The following is a 19,627-nucleotide window of genomic DNA, read 5'->3' as shown; positions in this document are numbered from 1 at the left end:
AACAGTGTCCCCTGCAGCCCCTGCCCCTGGATGGACACAGTCAGAAACCCCTGGATGGACAAAGCAGCCCCTGGATGGACACAGCAGCCCCTGGATGTACACTGCAGCCACTCCCCCTGGATGGTCACAGCAACAGCAACCCCTGGATGGACACAGCAGAGATGGACACAGCAGCCACTGCCCCTGGATGGACACAGCAACAGCAACCCCTGGATGGACACAGCAGAGATGGACACAGCAGACCCTGGATAGACACAGCAACCCCTGCCCTAGATGGACAGAATAACCCCTGGTTGTACACAGCAGCCCTGGATGTACACAGCAGCCACTGCCCCTGGATGGACACAGCAACAGCAACCCCTGGATAGAGACAGCAGAGATGGACACAGCAGACCCTGGATAGACACAGAAGCCCTTGCCCTTGATGGACACAGAAACCCCTGGATGGACACAGCAGCCACTCTTGGATGAAGCACAGCCCTGACAGCCCGGGACTCAGCAAGCAAATGGCGCCGATCACCATAGAGGAGGGACTTTTATACAATCCAAAACCCACGAGAATCCGATACAGCGGGATGATGACGTTTTGCCTTGCTTTGAGATCCGAGTCAGGTGGGAAAACCCGAACCGGACTCGGATCTTGCCTCGGATATGGAAGTTCGTATGGGTTCGGTTCTCTGAGAACCGGAACCGCTCATCTCTAGTTACAATACTAAGGGGGATATTTACTGAGCAGCAGGTTTGCAAAACCACTGGGATTTTGGCGATTTTGCACCCAGCTGGTTTTGCATCCCATCGATTTACTACAGTCGCAATTGCCGCAAAATAGTACCGAAACCACACTTTAGAACCAAAAATGCCATCCTGGCTTTTCCCATTACAGGTATATAAACTGTACTGTGCAAAAGCGACGCAAAAACTCCACAATATCTCCCGAAAAACGAGTGGCCTCTGAGAGAGGCTGCACAGAATGAAAGTCCATCTGCTAATGGGAATTGCTGTGCACAGGAAGAAATGTCACTCATAGGGGTATAATTACTAAAGTGCAGGTTTTTATAAGTGGAGATATTGCCCATAGCAACCAATCAGATTCTCCCTATTATCTTCTAGAAGGTGCTCGATAAATGATAAATGATAAGTAGAATCTGATTGGTTGCTATGGGCAACATCTCAACTTCTAAAAACCTGTACCTTAGTAAATATACCCCATAATACGCCACTGATTTATCTCATTGCAATAATCTAGCAATGAAAATTAAATCCATCTGCACTGCAAATTGCGCTGATTGCAAAGCTTTATTTGCGTGGTGTAACTGGCATTTTGCATTTCAAAGAATACCTTTATTGTGTTCAAATAAATCTATTACAATAATTACTATTGTTTTAAACAGCCATAAAAGCTATTATAAAACAATGCTATGATTAACTTTTTAAAAGATTGTTCTGTTCACACAAACACATTTGAAGCAACAACAATTAGCCGAATTCCAGTTGTTCTGTAATGACGTGATTTGGCTGAGATCTTTAAATCAGACAAAATATTTTGATGAAGAGAAAGGCACACGTTGTGTTCTCATTTGCTTTGATTGTGAAATGCAATGTTCAAACATTTGTCTCATAAACTGCAAGCACAGAAATATATGTCCTGAGATTCTAACTCCCCACAAAAAATAAGAACTTTCTCACTCTCCTTCATTTTTGTTCCTTATATAGATACAACAAATGATTGAGATTGGGAATAGTTGCCCATCCAGTGTCAGTGGGGTTTACGGTTAACAGCTTACATCCCACATAATGTGTCCTTACTGTGATTATCTGCTGAGTAGCTGGGCCGTAACTAGGAGCGGGCAAGCAGTGCCGCCATCCAGGGCACAGGGCATAAGGGGCGGCACCATCGCTGCCCCTAGGCACCTTTATCTGGAATGTATGTACCTGGAATGGCACCCTGCAGCCACGGCCGGCCCAAGCCTGAATTTTTTGGTAAGCAAATATAGATTTTGGTGCCCCTTGGTGAAATAAACCCTCATATATCAGTGTGTGAAATATCAGGAGTACATGTAATGATGTAAGAATTACAAAAGTTAATCTGTAGAGCAAAAGACCTACATATGGTTATAATTCAATACTATACTCAGTAACCCATACATGCCTACTTTCCCGGTTTGGCCGGGAGCCTCCAGAAAATCGGGTGCTGCTCCCGACCTCCCGGAAAGTAGGCACTTGTCCCGGTAATCCTCCCTTCATCCTGCCTGCCGGATATACTAGAAATAAAATATACCTGCAGCTGGGGCTGATGATGTGATTCGTGCTAAAACGCGTCATCGTGGCCCCGGTAACACAATGCCGAGATTACAGGCATTATGTTGCCAGGGGCAGGGTCGCGATGTCGTGATCGCGAGGTCACGCTCCCGACCCACCCTCAAAACGCTGACACACCCTAAAGCTGTGCCAGATAGTCAGCAAGCTTGGTGTAACCGAGTGCAGTAACTCATGTTGTCACCCCACATAGGCTTTTTCCTGCGTCAGACCATACAGAATACTTAGTATTAATAACAATAGCCCCAAAAGGGGAAAAAAGAGACACTGCGGGGGCCACACATGTGAGGTTGTTTGAGGTTGCAAACTCACGTTTAGGCATTTTTTTAATCTCTCAAATTTACTAAAGACAAACTCGAGTGAGTTTGTAGTGAGTTTGAAGTGAGTTTTCTTTTTTCACTGATAAAACTCTCATGTGCGTTTACAAACTCGAAAAAACTCATCATCGGCCAAAATAGGAAGTACTTTAGATGAAAAAGATGCAACTCACAAATTTATTAAGATTCGAGTTTCCAACCTCGTGTGAGATTGTGGCAAACTCACTGTAAAATAGAAGTTTTAAACACTCACCCCCTGAGCTGCGAATTTGGGTGAAAACATACACAATACATTGTTTTTTAATTTTTTAAATTTTTTTAACTTGTTTAAGTAGGGTTAATTGTTAAAAAAAAAAATTATGTGAGGTCCCCCCCCAAAAGACTAACCAGCCCCGGACTTGCTAGCCTGTCCTGGTACCTAAAATTATGGGGAACAAAACGAGAAGGGTTCTCCCGTAAATTAGGTACCAGCACCATGCTGCAGGGCCAGTGCTGGTTTTAATTATAGAGGTTAAAAATGTTGCGTTGGGGTACCTCTAAAATAAAAACCAGCACTGGACCCTTTCTAGTGGGGGGCTTATGCCACAGCTAGGGGTGCCCTTTCACTGGGCCCCCCAGCTGCAGCATCAGCCCTGACCGCTAGTCAGCCCAGGCCAGGGATCCCTGGGGAGTTGGGGACCCCTCACAATAAAGGGGACCCCTCTCCAGGGCACCCCTGGCCTAGGCTGATAGCCCGGGGCTATCCCCGCCTCCCCCGGGCGGTGGGTGGCGGGTTGATAGTGTAGGTGTAGTGTTAAAAATTGAATTAACAACATTGTCTTTACAGTAGAACTGCAGGTCCCAGCAAGCCTCCCCTGCATGCTGGTACTTGGAGAACCTCAAGTACCAGCATGCGGGGTATTGAGGGGCCACTGGTACCCGTAGTTCACCTGTAAAGAAATGTGTAAAAAAACACAACACACACCGTGAAAATAAAGATTTATTACTTACATACATACACACACATACTTACCTGCTCCCAGATGTTCACGTGCCCTTCTCAACGTAAAGTATCCAATGGTTGTACCTGTAAAAAAAGAACCAATACTCACCTTTTGTCCCACGATGTTCTCCGCAGTATTCCAAAAAGGGCCCCGGAGACACTGTAACAAGACGCCACAGCTTGTTGTTACAGTATCGCTAATGACAGCTCCGGGCTTGAGCTATCATTAGTGCTGTGGCACCAGCCAATCTGCGGCGGCTTCCATTAGTGTTTGCTCATTGGCTGGGACCCACGTGGAGGAGCCGCTCATTGGCTAAGCCTATATTGGAGAATTGCAAACCAATGATTGAGTTTGGAACGCATGATTGTCTCTTGTTTTATGTTGCCCGTCGCCATTCTAACTTTAATCAGACAAAAAGAAATGTAATTATATCAAATAAAATGTTATCAAATTTGAAGCCAACTCTTGTTGTCGCGTGTTTTAATTTCCTAGATAAGCTTGTTATATACAGTATGCTTATGATTAAAGGGTTTAACCGCTTAAGCATATACCATTACTGCGTTTAATACCTCTACAGACTAGGGAACCAGGAACAGATGAAAAGCACAGGAAAGACAACCATGGCGTCTAGATGCAAAGAAGGATGATTGAAAACCCCCTGGCTTCATACCCAAGTTAATCGTCCAAAATGGACATTTAGACATGTACCAACGTGCTGATGCTGCGCAAGTGCTGAACTATTCATGCAGATGTTTGGGAAAACATATTCCCAGAACTGGGTCGAGTATTACTGTACAAACCAGATAACTAACAATCTATTTACAATTAGTGTTTAACCAGGCTGACAGGTGCTTCCTGCCCAGACAACCCCCAACCCATGAACGGCTCGACAAACTGTATATTACCTTGAGGTGAGGGGGAGCGTCATGGTTTCCTCCTCTGTGCAGGATTGGTAGGGTGGTGTTGGGCTATGCCACCATAGCCAAACACCACACTCCAGGTCCATAGCCAACATGGAGGAAGGGCAGCAGCAGGCAGCGTCACAGGTGAGATTAGGTAGCAGAAGATAAAAACATTAAATGAGTGACATTATGTAAATTATTTTAAGTGCCCCCTAAACAATGTCACTCTACCACAGGCTATGTTTTAACCAAATCAAAGGAGTTCAGTATTAGAGACAGTATGCTCAGGGATTGTCCGCAAGTGGGAAAGAAACATGAAAATGAAGCATTAATAGCAATTTTTTACATGCAATAGTGCTGCATTTCGTCCCCTAGTGCTTCGTCACCACAATCATCTTCGCTTGAGTGTATCAAAAAATGCTGATGCTGGGACAGCTCCTCCCTTATCTTGTCTTAGTGAAGAGTCATATTGTAGTAAAGGATCACACTAATACCACCATTTAATTCATCATGGTATTGCGTTTAGCCAAATGTTTCTCATCATGAAAATTTTGAAAGTGGAGTGTGCTACTGCACAGGATTTCACGTTCTTCTAGGAGTATGCAGTCAGGCATCCCAACTGTCTAATCCCGGCAAGGGTCTAATGACAGGCGTCGAAATCCTGACGTCTGTCATTTTACCTACGCTGGGAGCCCAATGCCCGGCATCCCGATCAAAGGTAAGCCGGGCGCTGGGTGCGGACAGCTGCGAGGGGGGGAGAGTTAGATTAGGGGCTTCCTGGGGGGGGGACTTAAGGTTAGGGTTAGGAACAGGCTAGGGGAATGGGGGGGTTAGGGTTAGGCACCCCGGGGGGAGGTTAGGGTTAGGCACCCCCCCTGGGAGACTTAGGTTTAGGCTGCAGGGAAGGGGGGGTGGTTAGGTTTAGGCACTTACGGGGGGTTAGGGAAAAGCACTTGGGAATGCTAGGGTTAGGCACCCCTAAGGGAGGGTTATGGTTGGGGGGGTTAGGTTAGTTAGTACTTACCTTAGCTACTGTCGGGATCTTCACTGGTGCCGGTCTTCCGGCATTGGGATTTGAACCACCGGATATGCGGATATTTCATACCAATCCCCTTCTAGTGACGCTTTATTCCCTGTTCCAAGATGGCCACCAACCGTCAGCAAGTACTGCGTATGTGCGGCGCCATCTTGTCACTGTGTTAGAGCGCCACAGTGGGAGACAGTAGTCCAGTGAGACCTGTGATTATTTGCATCCAGAAGCGTTCCAGCATCCTACACTGCCACCCGCAAGCTGCATACACTCACTTGGCAATCAAGTCCTTACAGCTACAAAAGGCGGAACAATTAAAGTTCTCTTAAAAATATGAACAAGAGCAAAAGTCACAGAAATCCAAGACAAGCTTTATGTACCAGAGATGGGAACAAATCTTATTCAGAGTTGCCCGTAGCTCCAAATGCGGATGATTGTTTGTGTATGCACGGACGATTCTGATTTGGACAGATATTGAACGTTTCTGGTGGTATGGAAATGGGCAACTGGGCATACTGTATGCAGGGAAGAGAACCATCACTTGGACATGTTGGCAGAGTTACTCACCAATCTGAGTGGTGCGTATGCAGTCTGTATGCCGTATGTCCTACACCCTAACCCTCCCTCTAGTGCCTAACCTTAAACGTAACCCTAATCCTAATACTGTCGATATATGTCAGTATTGTGACCGTCGGCATTCTGCCTACATCACACTACATACACAAAGGTGAGTGTGGATCAGAATACTGTCCTAGCCTGATTCACTGCCGTACGCAACTGTGGATGCAATAACGCTTACGCATGCAGTTCAACGGCGATAGTATGCTAATTCATTGCGATCACTATTCCCAGCACTACACAAGGACGCCCACTTACCACACATCCGTAATGTTTAGCAAGACTGTGAAACATTGGTACAATCGAGTACCATCGCAGCCTCACGCACACTTGCACAAGCCCTGACCTTATCAGGTCTCAGGCTGCGTAGGGCATCGCAGTGGATAATTCATGCATACCCCTGCAACGGCATTCAAACGCACTGGCACGCCTGTGTTCGCCCGACCCCCCCCCGTCGCCACCGCCAAATGGCACATCCTATCAATCACTCTGCGATGGGTCTGAGTAGTCACTGCAATCACAGTCCCGTTTGCAATAGCTAGTTCACATACACGCACTGCGATGCATACGCATGCACAGAATGCAACAATTAGCCGATTGCGTGCGTAATCGCAGTTGCGTACAGTAGAGAATCAGGCCCACGGAGCAATATTATGTGCGGCACAATCTGGCCCTTAGTGACTACAGCCACAACAAAGGCCTCTGCATTTTGCTTTGATTGCAACCTGCTTGGTAGTGACACAATTGTGGTATCATCTGTACGTCTCTGGTAAAGGTTCAAAAAATTGGAAGAACATCTAGCGACACACAAGAGAAGTAATGCACATTTTGTTAATTTTTCTTAAAACTGGAAATACGATTGAATAACAAGAAAACAATTGATGAGGAAAATGTGTGATTCATTAAGCTGAAAGTACTGGCAGCAAATCTTACGACGGCTGATTACTTGAGTGAGAGGTTTGGTATGCAAAATACGAGGAACACAGGGAACATTGCACACGTCTAGTAATGGTAACTTCCTGCAGTTATTCATCCGGTGCTGGTTGATCCAGCAATGGACGATCAGCCTCTTAAGATAAGAAAGAAGCCAGTCCACTTCTCCACGCTTCTCACTACTTGATACATCAACCCCCTATATTCCTTAAATACTTAACAAACCCACTTTGAGATTTGTCAAACCAAGCAAAATTTATCCAAGCTTCAACTGTCCCATTTTGGTCAGCCTATGGCCACAATAGCCTCCGTTACCTGTTCTTAGCTGATAGGAGTGAAACCTGTGTAATCTGTAGCCCATGATTATGTTCTTAACCTTACTATAATGCATGGTTGTTTGATTTACCATTGCCTTACTGTCAGATTGAACCAGTCTGGCCATTCTCCTCTGACCTCTAACATTAACAAGGTTCCATCCATGGAACTGCTGCTCACTGAATGTTTTTTGTATTGCATGTAATTCTCTGCATACTCTAGGGACTGTTGTGCATGAATATCCTATGAGACCTGCAGTAGACAGAAGAGGCAGCTGCCTTGGGCACAACTAAGCTTGAAGATGCTAGCCCAGAACTGAACACAGTCATTTATTCAGTGCGGAATATCAGGAGGGCAACTGTGAATTTGTTATGTCAGTCAGATATGACAGAAGCATAAGGTTTAAGCCATAGCATTACTATGCTGCAAACGGGTTGAGCATGGGATTCCGGCAGTCGGTATCCTGACAGTCAGAGTCCCGACGCCGGGATCCCCACAGGGTTAACATACCGACACTTGTTGGTCGGGATGCTAACCCTCTCCCTCTCACTCCCCTAACCCTCCCTCTGTTGGGCCTAACCCTACCCTCCCCCCCTACTACCTGAACCTAACCTCCCCCTCCCCTAACCCTAACCCTCCTCCTAGTGCCTAACCATAACCCCTAACCCTCCCCCAACCCCGCTACTTACGTTCGGCATCCCTGTGGTCTGGATTCCAACCAGCATTGGGATTCCGGTGCTGGTAATGGCAGTATCGGCATCCCGACCGCCAGGATGCCGAATGCATCCCACTGCGAACAACCGATTATACCATGGTTATGTTTTGAAATGGCATTTGCCTGTTTTGCCTTGGGTGCCAAAAGAGTTTGTCCTGCCACTAAACCAGTGAGAAGAGCTAAAGAGATTTTCCATATGGGCTTCTGTCACATAGTGACAGGCTGTTTAAACCTCTTTAGATTCCTTAGTTTTGGATAGAGTTTTTTTGGACAGTATTTGGAAGATTTTTTATGCTTCACTCCTTTAGGATATTAGCAAAAACACCCTAAAAGAAGAATTACTGTAATTCCTGGGTAAAGCCATTTCATAGAAGCCATTTGAGCAGTTGTTTTACCCACTGGATTTCTAGACCGTTCCATTGGCATGTGCTGACATACACGATCCACTTTCAGACAACCTATTTCACCCTTGTTCTGATCTATTATACTTTTGCAGTGTCTTTTTACATACTGCACATAGGAAGAGGAATGTTAACATCGAATGACATATGTGGCTCAATTTAAAGTATAGATGCTATGAATCATACAATAACACTTGACTTCCCTTATAATAGCCTCTTTCCCATAAAGCTTTATATGATAATCGTTACTGAGATGCCTCCAGTAAGAAATTATCCAAGGCTATGTATACTTGAAGCAGTATACTTGAGCGGGACACCTGATAGGTACTACACTTAATAACACACTATGTAATATAATACAATACAACAGGGGTCTTCCACCTTTGGCCCCCCAGCTGTTGTGGAACTACATATCCCAAGATGCAGAACCACAGTTTTAGCATGCTGTTATATCAAACTGGTGGCAAGGCATGCTGGGATGTGTAGTTCCACAGCAGCTGGAGGGCCAAAGGTTGAAGACCCATGTAATACAAGTACTCAGAATGATGGGCAGGAATGGGCAAACACTACCAGTGTGAATAAAGTCACTGAAAGTGACAGACAACCACACACAAAAACTACTTGTAATAATATGAGTGCACATATGATAATATATGACAGTACAGTACACAGTAACCAATTTAAGAAGCATTTGCTAATAAACAACCCACAGTAACACAGTCCAGGAAAAGGCAAAATACAAAGTCAAATAAAATGAGGGTCATGGCAAGCATCAGACAAATGTAGTCAAAAAACAATCAGAGGTCAGAAGCCCAAGTGCAGGATAAAATAACCATATCCTGGAGCAGGGAAGTACAACAGAGGCTGCAGCTATCACTGACAATGAGGCGGATTCCTTAATTCCAGTTTAACCCAGCGTGAACCAATGAGAGTCTGATATCGCACAGGAGTGCGTGATCAGTGTATGGCGATACAGCTGCACACTAACTTAGATCATCCTGGTTGCTAGACAACCAGGTAAGACCTAGGGGGAGATTTATCAAAGCTTAGAGAGAGAAAAAGTGGGGAAATATAAAGTAGTAACCAATCAGCTTGTAGCAGTCATTTTACAGGCTGATTGGTTGGTACTTTGTCTCTCTCCAAGCTTTGATAAATCTCCCCCATAGTGATTGTATGCAGTGGCTCTTTACAAACGAGCCTCCGCAATGTAACAATTTCAGTTTAACTAAACATAAATAGTCTCACTCATATAAGCATAACTGTAGAGTAAAAATACCCACCTAGCTGTAACTCTTCTCTTGTTGCAGCAGGTGATAAATGTTGTTAAGAGGGGATCAGAATGATTTGCCGGCAGTTCAAATCCCGACAGCGGAAACCCGGCAGTGAAGATCCTGACAGGTATGTTTTTTTTCTATTTACTAACCTAACCTCCCCCTCTAACCCTAACCCTCCCTTAGGGGTGCCTAACCCTAACCTCCCCCCCCAAGTGCCTAACCCTAACCCCCCTCTAAGTACCTAAACCTAACCCCCCTTCCCCGCAGCCTAACCCTAAGTCTCCCGGGGGGTGCCTAACCCTAACCCCCCATTCCCCTAGCCTAACCCTAACCTTCCAGAAGAGTGCCTAACCCTAAGTCCCCCCGGGAGCCCCTAACCTAATCCTCCCCCCCGCAGCTGTCCGCGCCCCGGCGCCCGGCTTACCTTCGATCGGTAAGCATGTGTTGGGCTCCCGGCGTAGGTCTAATGCCAGGCGTCAGGATTTCATCAGGATTTTGACGCCGGTCATTAGGCAGTTGCCGGGATCAGACAGTCGGGATGCCGATGGTCAGCATTTAGATTCGGCATCCCGACTGCATCCCGATACGGGATGGGTGCTTGCCAATGACAACTAAAAGCAGAATCAACAGACTTTAGAGCCGCTGTAACTAACGAGTAAAGAAAGATTAAGAGATCTGTGTGCAATATTTCATTGTTTTACTTCTTCTTGGAGTCGATTAGTAGAAATAAAAAAATCATATACTCTTACATTTTATTTAGTTTTTCTATTTTGTTTTAGCATATTTCTATCTAATTTGATTTTATTTATTTCCACCGACATGCTCCAGTGTATAAAGAGACAGCAGAACTAAATAAAGAGGCTGCAGTTGTACGCAGAACTGTACCACCCAACATCACCAAGGCCATTCCTAGTGCACACAAAGAACCACAGTGTTTAGTGTAGAGATGTGCGGGTCCGGTTCCCAAAGAACCAACAACAACCGAAATTAGGGGTACCAGGTCGAACTAAAGCTGGCCACACACTAGACCAACTTACATCCAACCAGCCAACTAGTTGATTGGTTGGAATGAAAATCTGGTAAGGTATGAAAGCAAATGACAATCAGCAATTTGCTCCCAAACACCGGAAAACGGACAAAAACTGTTGTTTGAACAAATTGTTTACGTCAAACATTTAACAAACTTGTCTGACGACCATTTTCATCTGTTTTCTGGCATTTAGGAGCAAATTGCTGATCATCATTTACTCCCATTCCTTACCATATTTTCATTCCAACCAATCAACTAGTTGGATGGTTGGATGAAAGTTGGTCTAGTGTGTGGCCAGCTTAAGTCTTGGGAAGTTCCTGCTTCCTCGGGTCATTGTTGTTTTAAAGTTGACTTTGCTCTCAAAGCTTGCAAAGTATAGAGGGAATTATATTTACACCCTGCTACTGACTGTATATCCAGGCTAGACATTAGCCGGTATCCTCCACCATGGTGGTAGAGACCTCAAGTATGATGACTACTTATGTGAAACATGAGAAGCAGACTCTGCTGCTAGGTGTACCAGTATCACCTCAGGACGGTCAGTCTATATAGAATATGTTCTTTGATTGAGTCAGTCTGGTCAGTCTGTTCTTTGATTGCGTCTGCCGATGATGTCAGCACGCCAAATTGAATTACTTGTCAATATGCCTAGCAAACAACCAACAAACCAGCAGGACCCTGTAAATGGATAAAACACTTTGCGGTTACGCAGAAGCTTAGCGTTTTCACTTCATCTAGAAAAGGTAAGAGAGTAAGAAAAAACGTTCTTGAAATGAGACGGAATGCAGAATATGTGAGAGACTGTAACATACTCCACGAAGATTAAAAAGTCAAATAAATTCTTCTGCGCCTCTATAATAATTACTAAGTGAACCTCCCCAGATCTGCTATCGAAGTATCTCTTCTTACAAGTGGGAGCTGTGTCCACAGCCCCACAGCTACCTCTGGTTGGTAACAGCAAGGTATATGGAATCTAAACTATGCTCAGGGGGCTTAAATATGCAGAAAGCACATGTTCCCTGACTTATGAGAAATATGCTTACATTGGCATAATCTACATTTTTCAAATGCCTGCTGCCAAGCTAGATTGTGGGCAGTCTAAAAAGCAATAACTTCAAGAGCAGAGAACCTGGGGCAACGATTCATTTTATTCTCATTCCTTTGTTGACAGGGAACATAATATTAAAAAGCGGACGTTTACGTGGATCCTGCCAGGGAGATTTACATGGTGCAATAAATATTTTAGTTTTCCCTTAGTAGCTAAGGAAAATGAACCCAGGGAGAAGTTTTTTTCATGTGAGGGGGACTGAGGAACAAAATATTACTCTTATGTAAGATTCGCTGTGGATTTTTGAAGTGTTTTCCAAGTTTAATGACGCAATGAAATTCAGAAGACAAAGCCAATGTGATATATTAGTATTTATTACTAACATTGAGCGCTCACCTCCCCCTTTCCATACAGTGTGAGTGACATTTGTATTGCTCAAAATATACAAAGGACATGGAAAAAATGCAGAGGCGACATAATTTTATTTTCATGAAAATGCACCTGTATAAGCACCATGGCTAGATGTAGGTGCATGGCCAGTAATAGGAAGTCCCATATAGATAAATGCAGGTGCATGGCCAGTAATAGGAAATCCCATATAGATAAATGTAGGTGCATGGCCAGTAATAAGAAGTCCCATATAGATAAATGCAGGTGCATGGCCAGTAATAGGAAATCCCATATAGATAAATGTAGGTGCATGGCCAGTAATAAGAAGTCCCATATAGATAAATGCAGGTGCATGGCCAGTAATAGGAAGTCCCATATAGATAAATGCAGGTGCATGGCCAGTAATAGGAAGTCCAATATAGATAAATGCAGGTGCATGGCCAGTAATAGGAAGTCCCATATAGATAAATGCAGGTGCATGGCCAGTAATAGGAAATCCCATATAGATAAATGTAGGTGCATGGCCAGTAATAAGAAGTCCCATATAGATAAATGCAGGTGCATGGCCAGTAATAGGAAATCCCATATAGATAAATGTAGGTGCATGGCCAGTAATAAGAAGTCCCATATAGATAAATGCAGGTGCATGGCCAGTAATAGGAAGTCCCATATAGATAAATGTAGGTGCATGGCCAGTAATAGGAAGTCCCATATAGATAAATGCAGGTGCATGGCCAGTAATAGGAAGTCCCATATAGATAAATGCAGGTGCATAACCAGTAATAGGAAATCCCATATAGATAAATGTAGGTGCATGGCCAGTAATAAGAAGTCCCATATAGATAAATGAAGGTGCATAGCTGATAATAGGAAGTCCCATATAGATAAATGTAGGTGCATGGTCAGTAATATGAAGTCCCATATAGATAAATGCAGGTGCATGGCCAGTAATAGGAAGTCCCATATAGATAAATGCAGGTGCATGGCCAGTAATAGGAAGTCCCATATAGATAAATGCAGGTGCATGGCCAGTAATAGGAAGTCCCATATAGATAAATGCAGGTGCATGGCCAGTAATAAGAAGTCCCATATAGATTAATGCAGGTGCATGGCCGGTAATAGGAAGTCCCATATAGATAAATGCAAATGCATAGCCGGTAATAAGAAGTCCCATATAGATAAATGCAGGTGCATGGCCGGTAATAGGAAGTCCCATATAGATAAATGCAGGTGCATGGCCAGTAATAGGAAATCCCATATAGATAAATGCAGGTGCATGGCCAGTAATAGGAAGTCCCATATAGATAAATGCAGGTGCATGGCCAGTAATAGGAAGTCCCATATAGATAAATGCAGGTGCATGGCCAGTAATAGGAAGTCCCATATAGATAAATGCAGGTGCATAACCAGTAATAGGAAATCCCATATAGATAAATGTAGGTGCATGGCCAGTAATAAGAAGTCCCATATAGATAAATGAAGGTGCATAGCTGATAATAGGAAGTCCCATATAGATAAATGTAGGTGCATGGTCAGTAATATGAAGTCCCATATAGATAAATGCAGGTGCATGGCCAGTAATAGGAAGTCCCATATAGATAAATGCAGGTGCATGGCCAGTAATAGGAAGTCCCATATAGATAAATGCAGGTGCATGGCCAGTAATAGGAAGTCCCATATAGATAAATGCAGGTGCATGGCCAGTAATAAGAAGTCCCATATAGATAAATGCAGATGCATGGCCGGTAATAGGAAGTCCCATATAGATAAATGCAGATGCATGGCCGGTAATAAGAAGTCCCATATAGATAAATGTAGGTGCATGGCCAGTAATAAGAAGTCCCATATAGATAAATGCAGGTGCATGGCCGGTAATAGGAAGTCCCATATAGATAAATGCAGGTGCATGGTCAGTAATAGGAAGTCCCATATAGATAAATGCAGGTGCATGGCCAGTAATATGAAGTCCCATATGGAAAAATGCAGGTGCATGGCCGGTAATAGGAAGTCCCATATAGGTAAATGCAGGTGCATGGCCAGTAATAGGAAGTCCCATATAGATAAATGAAGGTGCATGGCCAGTAATAGGAAGTCCCATATGGATAAATGCAGGTGCATGGCCAGTAATATCAAGTCCCATATGGAAAAATGCAGGTGCATGGCCGGTAATAGGAAGTCCCATATAGGTAAATGCAGGTGCATGGCCAGTAATAGGAAGTCCCATATAGATAAATGAAGGTGCATGGCCAGTAATAGGAAGTCCCATATGGATAAATGCAGGTGCATGGCCAGTAATATCAAGTCCCATATGGAAAAATGCAGGTGCATGGCCGGTAATAGGAAGTCCCATATAGGTAAATGCAGGTGCATGGCCAGTAATAGGAAGTCCCATATAGATAAATGCAGGTGCATGGCCAGTAATAGGAAGTCCCATATAGATAAATGAAGGTGCATAGCTGATAATATGAAGTCCCATATGGTTAAAATTAAAATATTTAAAAATCTTGTCTGCTATCATTTTCCATCATCATCTTAGCTAATTCCAATTGTTCATTTTTAACTCCTAAAATAGCACTAATTTATTAATTAGGAAAATAAGGGTCCAATTTGTCAAACTTGCACATTTGAATGATGGAAAGACATTGGTAGCATATAAAGGATCTAACAGTAACAAGTTCCAAATTACTTCAGGGGATGTTAATTCATTCTGGTCTGCAAGTTCCACTAAGGCAGATACTACAGTGGGGTTAGTGCAGTCATCCTGACATCACCGCTGGACCTGGAATGCACAGCTGGAGCTGTTGTTCCAGATAAGTCACTTCTAGACTACCAGGATGTTTTATTGATATTCTAATTATGTCGACATTTCTTCAGAGTCAATATGAAAAATGTTGACATTAGAGATGTGGGCTGACCCCCGTGTTTTGGTTTAGGATCTGGATTAATCCCTGTGTTTTAGTTTTGCTTTTGCAACATCAGCCTCAAATGTTTTGGTTTTGGATCTGGGGCTTTACAAAAAAAAAAAATGATAAAAAGTTTTTAAAAACAGCTAAAATCTTGTAATTTTTGCAATCCAAAACCCAAAATTCAGATTTAAAATCCGAATTCCGAACCGCGGGAAGATCAGAATCACGACTTGGAGTTATTTCGAATCTACTCAGGACATCAGAACCCTGACTTGGATCTGTCCGGATTCACAAAATTCCAGTGGATTCGGATTTCTGGTGAACCGAACCACACATCTCTAGTTGACATGGTCAAGGTCGGTATTCTAAGCACGTCGAGATGATGTTTGACATTACAACCATGTCGACATTCTTCTATTGACATTATGAATGCAGGCAAAATATACCACACCCCACTGAGAGTGCTAGTGGTTGTCTGCTTTACACAACGATGATACAACTGATCTAGGGAAGTATTGCAGCAATATTTGTACAAACTCTATCAGTCTTCTGAAATGTGAAGTATGATTTAAGCACCACTAGATGGCGGTTTGACACAAGAATCCAAGGAATAATTCTCATCACTACATATAGTACATAATAGCTATTAGAGAAAAGCCATGTACTTTTCCAAAGTATGCTAAGCCTTTCACAAATTAGCCGTGCTTGTAATAGATCACATTTTATTACAGATAAGAGACTGGGAACAAAGAGCCATTTTTGTTGTCTGCTATCATGAACAAAGTGTCATGAACAAATCGTTCAAAATGTTTCTTTTTTCTTGCATGTGTTATAATTAGCATCATCCCATTGGGACGTGTTTAGTTTCCTGCTCACATTCTTGATGAAAAACTTTTTGTATAATGTCTTTTTGTAAACTGTTATTCTTTCTACATTAGCGCCAGAATATTCTGCAGAGCTGTAAATACAGATAACTACTCGCTTCATTGTTGTACTAATAATATGGCAATAACACTATGGGCCTGATTAAGAGTTTGGAATAGAGAAAGAAATAGCAAGTAAGTAACTAATTCAGACCCGCTCACGAGCGCTGAGCCCTCGCAAGCGGGTCGATGTTGGCCAAGTGCGCATGCGCGAGACCCGACTAACGACGGCCAAGCCGTTGTTATGGGTCTCGCACCAAAGTGGGCGTGCTGTCGATGGTGATTGACAGCACGCCGCCATTGGTGGGCGTGCCGGAGGCGTGGCTGCTCAGACGGAGGTGTTCCCACGGGAACGCCTACCGTCTGGGGTCGGCCCCACTGATATCACTAGTGATGTCAGTGGGAGTGCTTTCGGCTCTGATAGAGCCAAAAGCACTCCACGGCTTGCGGCAACGAGACCCTACCACAAGGGTCTCGTCGCAAGCTCGATGGTCGCGATGGTCTTGACCATCGCGACCATCATTTTGGCCGCTCACAGCTATGCGAGCGGCCAGGAGGCTGCTCTTAAATTCAGAGGGACGGCCCTGATTCAGAGCGAGCGCTCTGTCAGAGCGTCCGGCTCTGAATCAGGGCCTCTGTACTTGGACAAACCATGTTGCAATCCAAGGGATGCAAATTAGAGATGTGCAAAGGACCATTTTTGCTAGATTTGGATTTGATTCGTCGCCCAGTTTTGGATTTGGATTTGCCAAAGCACCGTGACTGGTTTTGAATTTGCATTTTTTTTTAAATTTACAAAAAAGATAAAATCACATAATTTGGGCCTTTTTCGTTCGTAGAGTATTACTAACCTCAAAAACATTTAATTTCAGTCATTTCAAATCAATTTTGACCACCTCACAGTGCCTGGAGTCAGACCGCTTTTACGCACATGCTCTGGAGTACTACAGTGTACTGGGGTACAGTGCGCAGAACATTACAAATACAACAACTTTTTTGCTTTTTTTTTACTTTTTAATTTTAATTTTTAAAACTTTTTTTGCTGACAAATATGAACGCAGTGGGTGGGGCCCTAGGAGTCAGTGCAATACCACTGCAGGGCCGGCTCTTGGGGTGTTCGACCAGTGTGGTCGAACAGTGGCGCCACTCCTTAGAGGGCGCACCCCCTCCCCAATATCTCAATTTCAACAGTACTGTCCCACTGTTCCACCCGTGGGCTGAAGTGGCCTGCGGGTGGTCAAATCGGGAGGTTGGGGAACCCCACTGCCGCAGCTGTGCCGGACCCCGGAATCGCTGAATACATGTGCTGAGCTCTAATTGGAGGAGCCCATCACATGCTCCTCTTACCTGGAGTTTAGCAGCAGTGCAGCCTCATGGGTGTGACTCATTGTGAGGCTGTGACTGCTGCTCTGCCAGCTGCCTGAGGATGCTGCTGGTGAGTACACTGCGTGGGCACCATAGGTGGCATAATGTGTGGGGACTACAGTGTGGCATAACGTGTGGGCAATACAGGTGGAAGGGCCGTAACTACGGTGGTGCGACTAGTGTATAGTGCCAACAAGCTCCACATATACTAATAGTCAGTGTTGGTGGTGCGCCCCAGGGCAAGCAGTAATGTAAACACATATCAAATGTATACTGCCAAAAAGAGCCTAAGAGAAGAGTCTATGGGAGCAGCATGAAAGAACACCCCTGTGTGGGGGCACAAACTCCAAAATATAATATAGACAAGTATTATAGATAAGTAAAACTTAACTTTTATTTGCTCAAAAATAAAAAGTAGTGGGAAAAAGGGGGGAGGGGGGCAGGCATCTCAGGCCTATAGAATATTTACCTATATACTCAAAAGATCATTAGAGAAATTGTACAACAGGGATGGGAAACCTCAGACCCGGGGGCCGTATAAGGCCCACAGAATCATTTGGTCTGGCCCTCTGAGCTTTTTTCTGCTAGCCTCATCTGGCCAGCAGGGGGCCTAGAATGTCACACTGCAGCCAGAATCTATGCAGCAGTGCTGCCTGGAGCGTCCTTATGAGGCTTCAGACAGTCACATCGCTGCCCTTGCAGCTCCCCGGAGCATCCTCAGGATACTCCGGGCATTGCTGTAATCACTGGTGATTGTGACCCCGCCCCCGTGTGATGTCACACATGGAGCGGGTGTGGCCTGCACCGGGCCCGTGCATAATGTTATATATATCAAAATGGCAGTCGGCAGAAAAAAGGTTCCCCACCCCTGTTGTACAAGATGCAAAAAGCCATGTGGTTATTGACCAATATTTTTTTATAAATATTGGTTGTCAATTCTTATATCCACATGGTACGGGCTCTAGTAACAAGTTCCCAAAAATTGGTGAAAATGTCATAGCAGCCTGCAAGATAATTATACATTTGCTTAGATATATAAGATTGATAAGGATTTCATCAACCATAAAGAGAGGTTACCATCAGGGAACGAAACCCAATTTGATCCTTTATTAGAACTAAATTTGAATGTATGAGTTTATTTAATAAAGCATATATACAAAATATATTAATCCTATAATAATAGGAATGGAGGATATTTATGTCCACACATTTATTTTGCAAAAGGAAAAAATTAGAGATGTGTCGCTCGTCTTTTCGCCAAATTAGCGCAAGTTCGGAGCCGGATAGCCAATATGATGCCATTTTTGAGATCCGAACATAACCGAGTAAAACCGAGTAAATCCAAATCATTCAACTCTAGAAAAAGCACATTTCTTCAAATTTAATACAAGAACATTATATTATAATACTATTGGAATCTAAGTTGAAGGGTAACTTCTTTCAAATAAAAATCATTAAGGTGCTTACTGTAAATTCCTGGTTCCTGCATATGAAAGGTTCTGGCTTATATAATTCTGCATTAAACAAAGAAATTTCCCAATTATTATTTTACTTATAGGATAGAAGGTATTAAACAAAGACCAGTAAGGCACAAAGTGTTGCACATGGATATAATATTTTCATTTGTGTATGTTGTATGTTCTTTTGTTACGTCTTTCTATCACGGGTCGCTTGGTTAACCAGTAGACTATACAGTGTATTTAAAATATAATTTTTTCAATGAACAGCAGAATTCTGAATATCCTCAAGATGGCAGCAAAGACCAGAGAGTTGGATATTTGGGCTGTGGTCTTGCTACTCAGCCTGTGTGAGAAGTAAAAGTAGAAATATCCTTCTCTGATAACAGTGCTAAGACTGAGCCATGGAATAAATCATTTAGCATAACAACATGATAATATTTTCATTAACGATGATCTAAGTTCATAGACATTTTCCTGGATAGCAGATACTGTCACTTTAAATAGTAAATTACAACCATTGCTGACATTTGAACTTGCAATGATTAATATAATTACGAAAGCCCTCACAATTTTGAGCTGAAAAAACGGTCATTTTCGAATTTTACACACCTATTAAATTATGGATTGTGACTTGCTGTCTTGGTGATTAAAAAAACTAAAAATGATTCAACTCCCAACCTCTAGATGGCAGTAAAGCCACA

General features: G+C 43.5%; 1 protein-coding gene across 1 annotated transcript in view; it reads left to right on the top strand.

The window, feature by feature from the left end:
* Window positions 1-19,627, top strand: part of LOC148513594 (uncharacterized) — a 67,299-nt gene that overhangs the window by 23,844 nt on the left and 23,828 nt on the right. The window contains exons 2-3 of the mRNA XM_088481708.1: window positions 10,751-10,763; window positions 11,844-11,848. Coding sequence (XP_088337834.1) covers window positions 10,751-10,763; window positions 11,844-11,848 — 18 coding nt within the window. The remainder of the gene's footprint in view (window positions 1-10,750; window positions 10,764-11,843; window positions 11,849-19,627) is intronic.

The sequence above is a fragment of the Taudactylus pleione genome, unplaced genomic scaffold (genome assembly GCF_031769625.1).
Source record: "Taudactylus pleione unplaced genomic scaffold, aTauple2 ptg000276l, whole genome shotgun sequence".
Lineage (NCBI taxonomy): Eukaryota > Metazoa > Chordata > Amphibia > Anura > Myobatrachidae > Taudactylus > Taudactylus pleione.
This window is presented reverse-complemented; position numbering and strand designations above follow the sequence as displayed.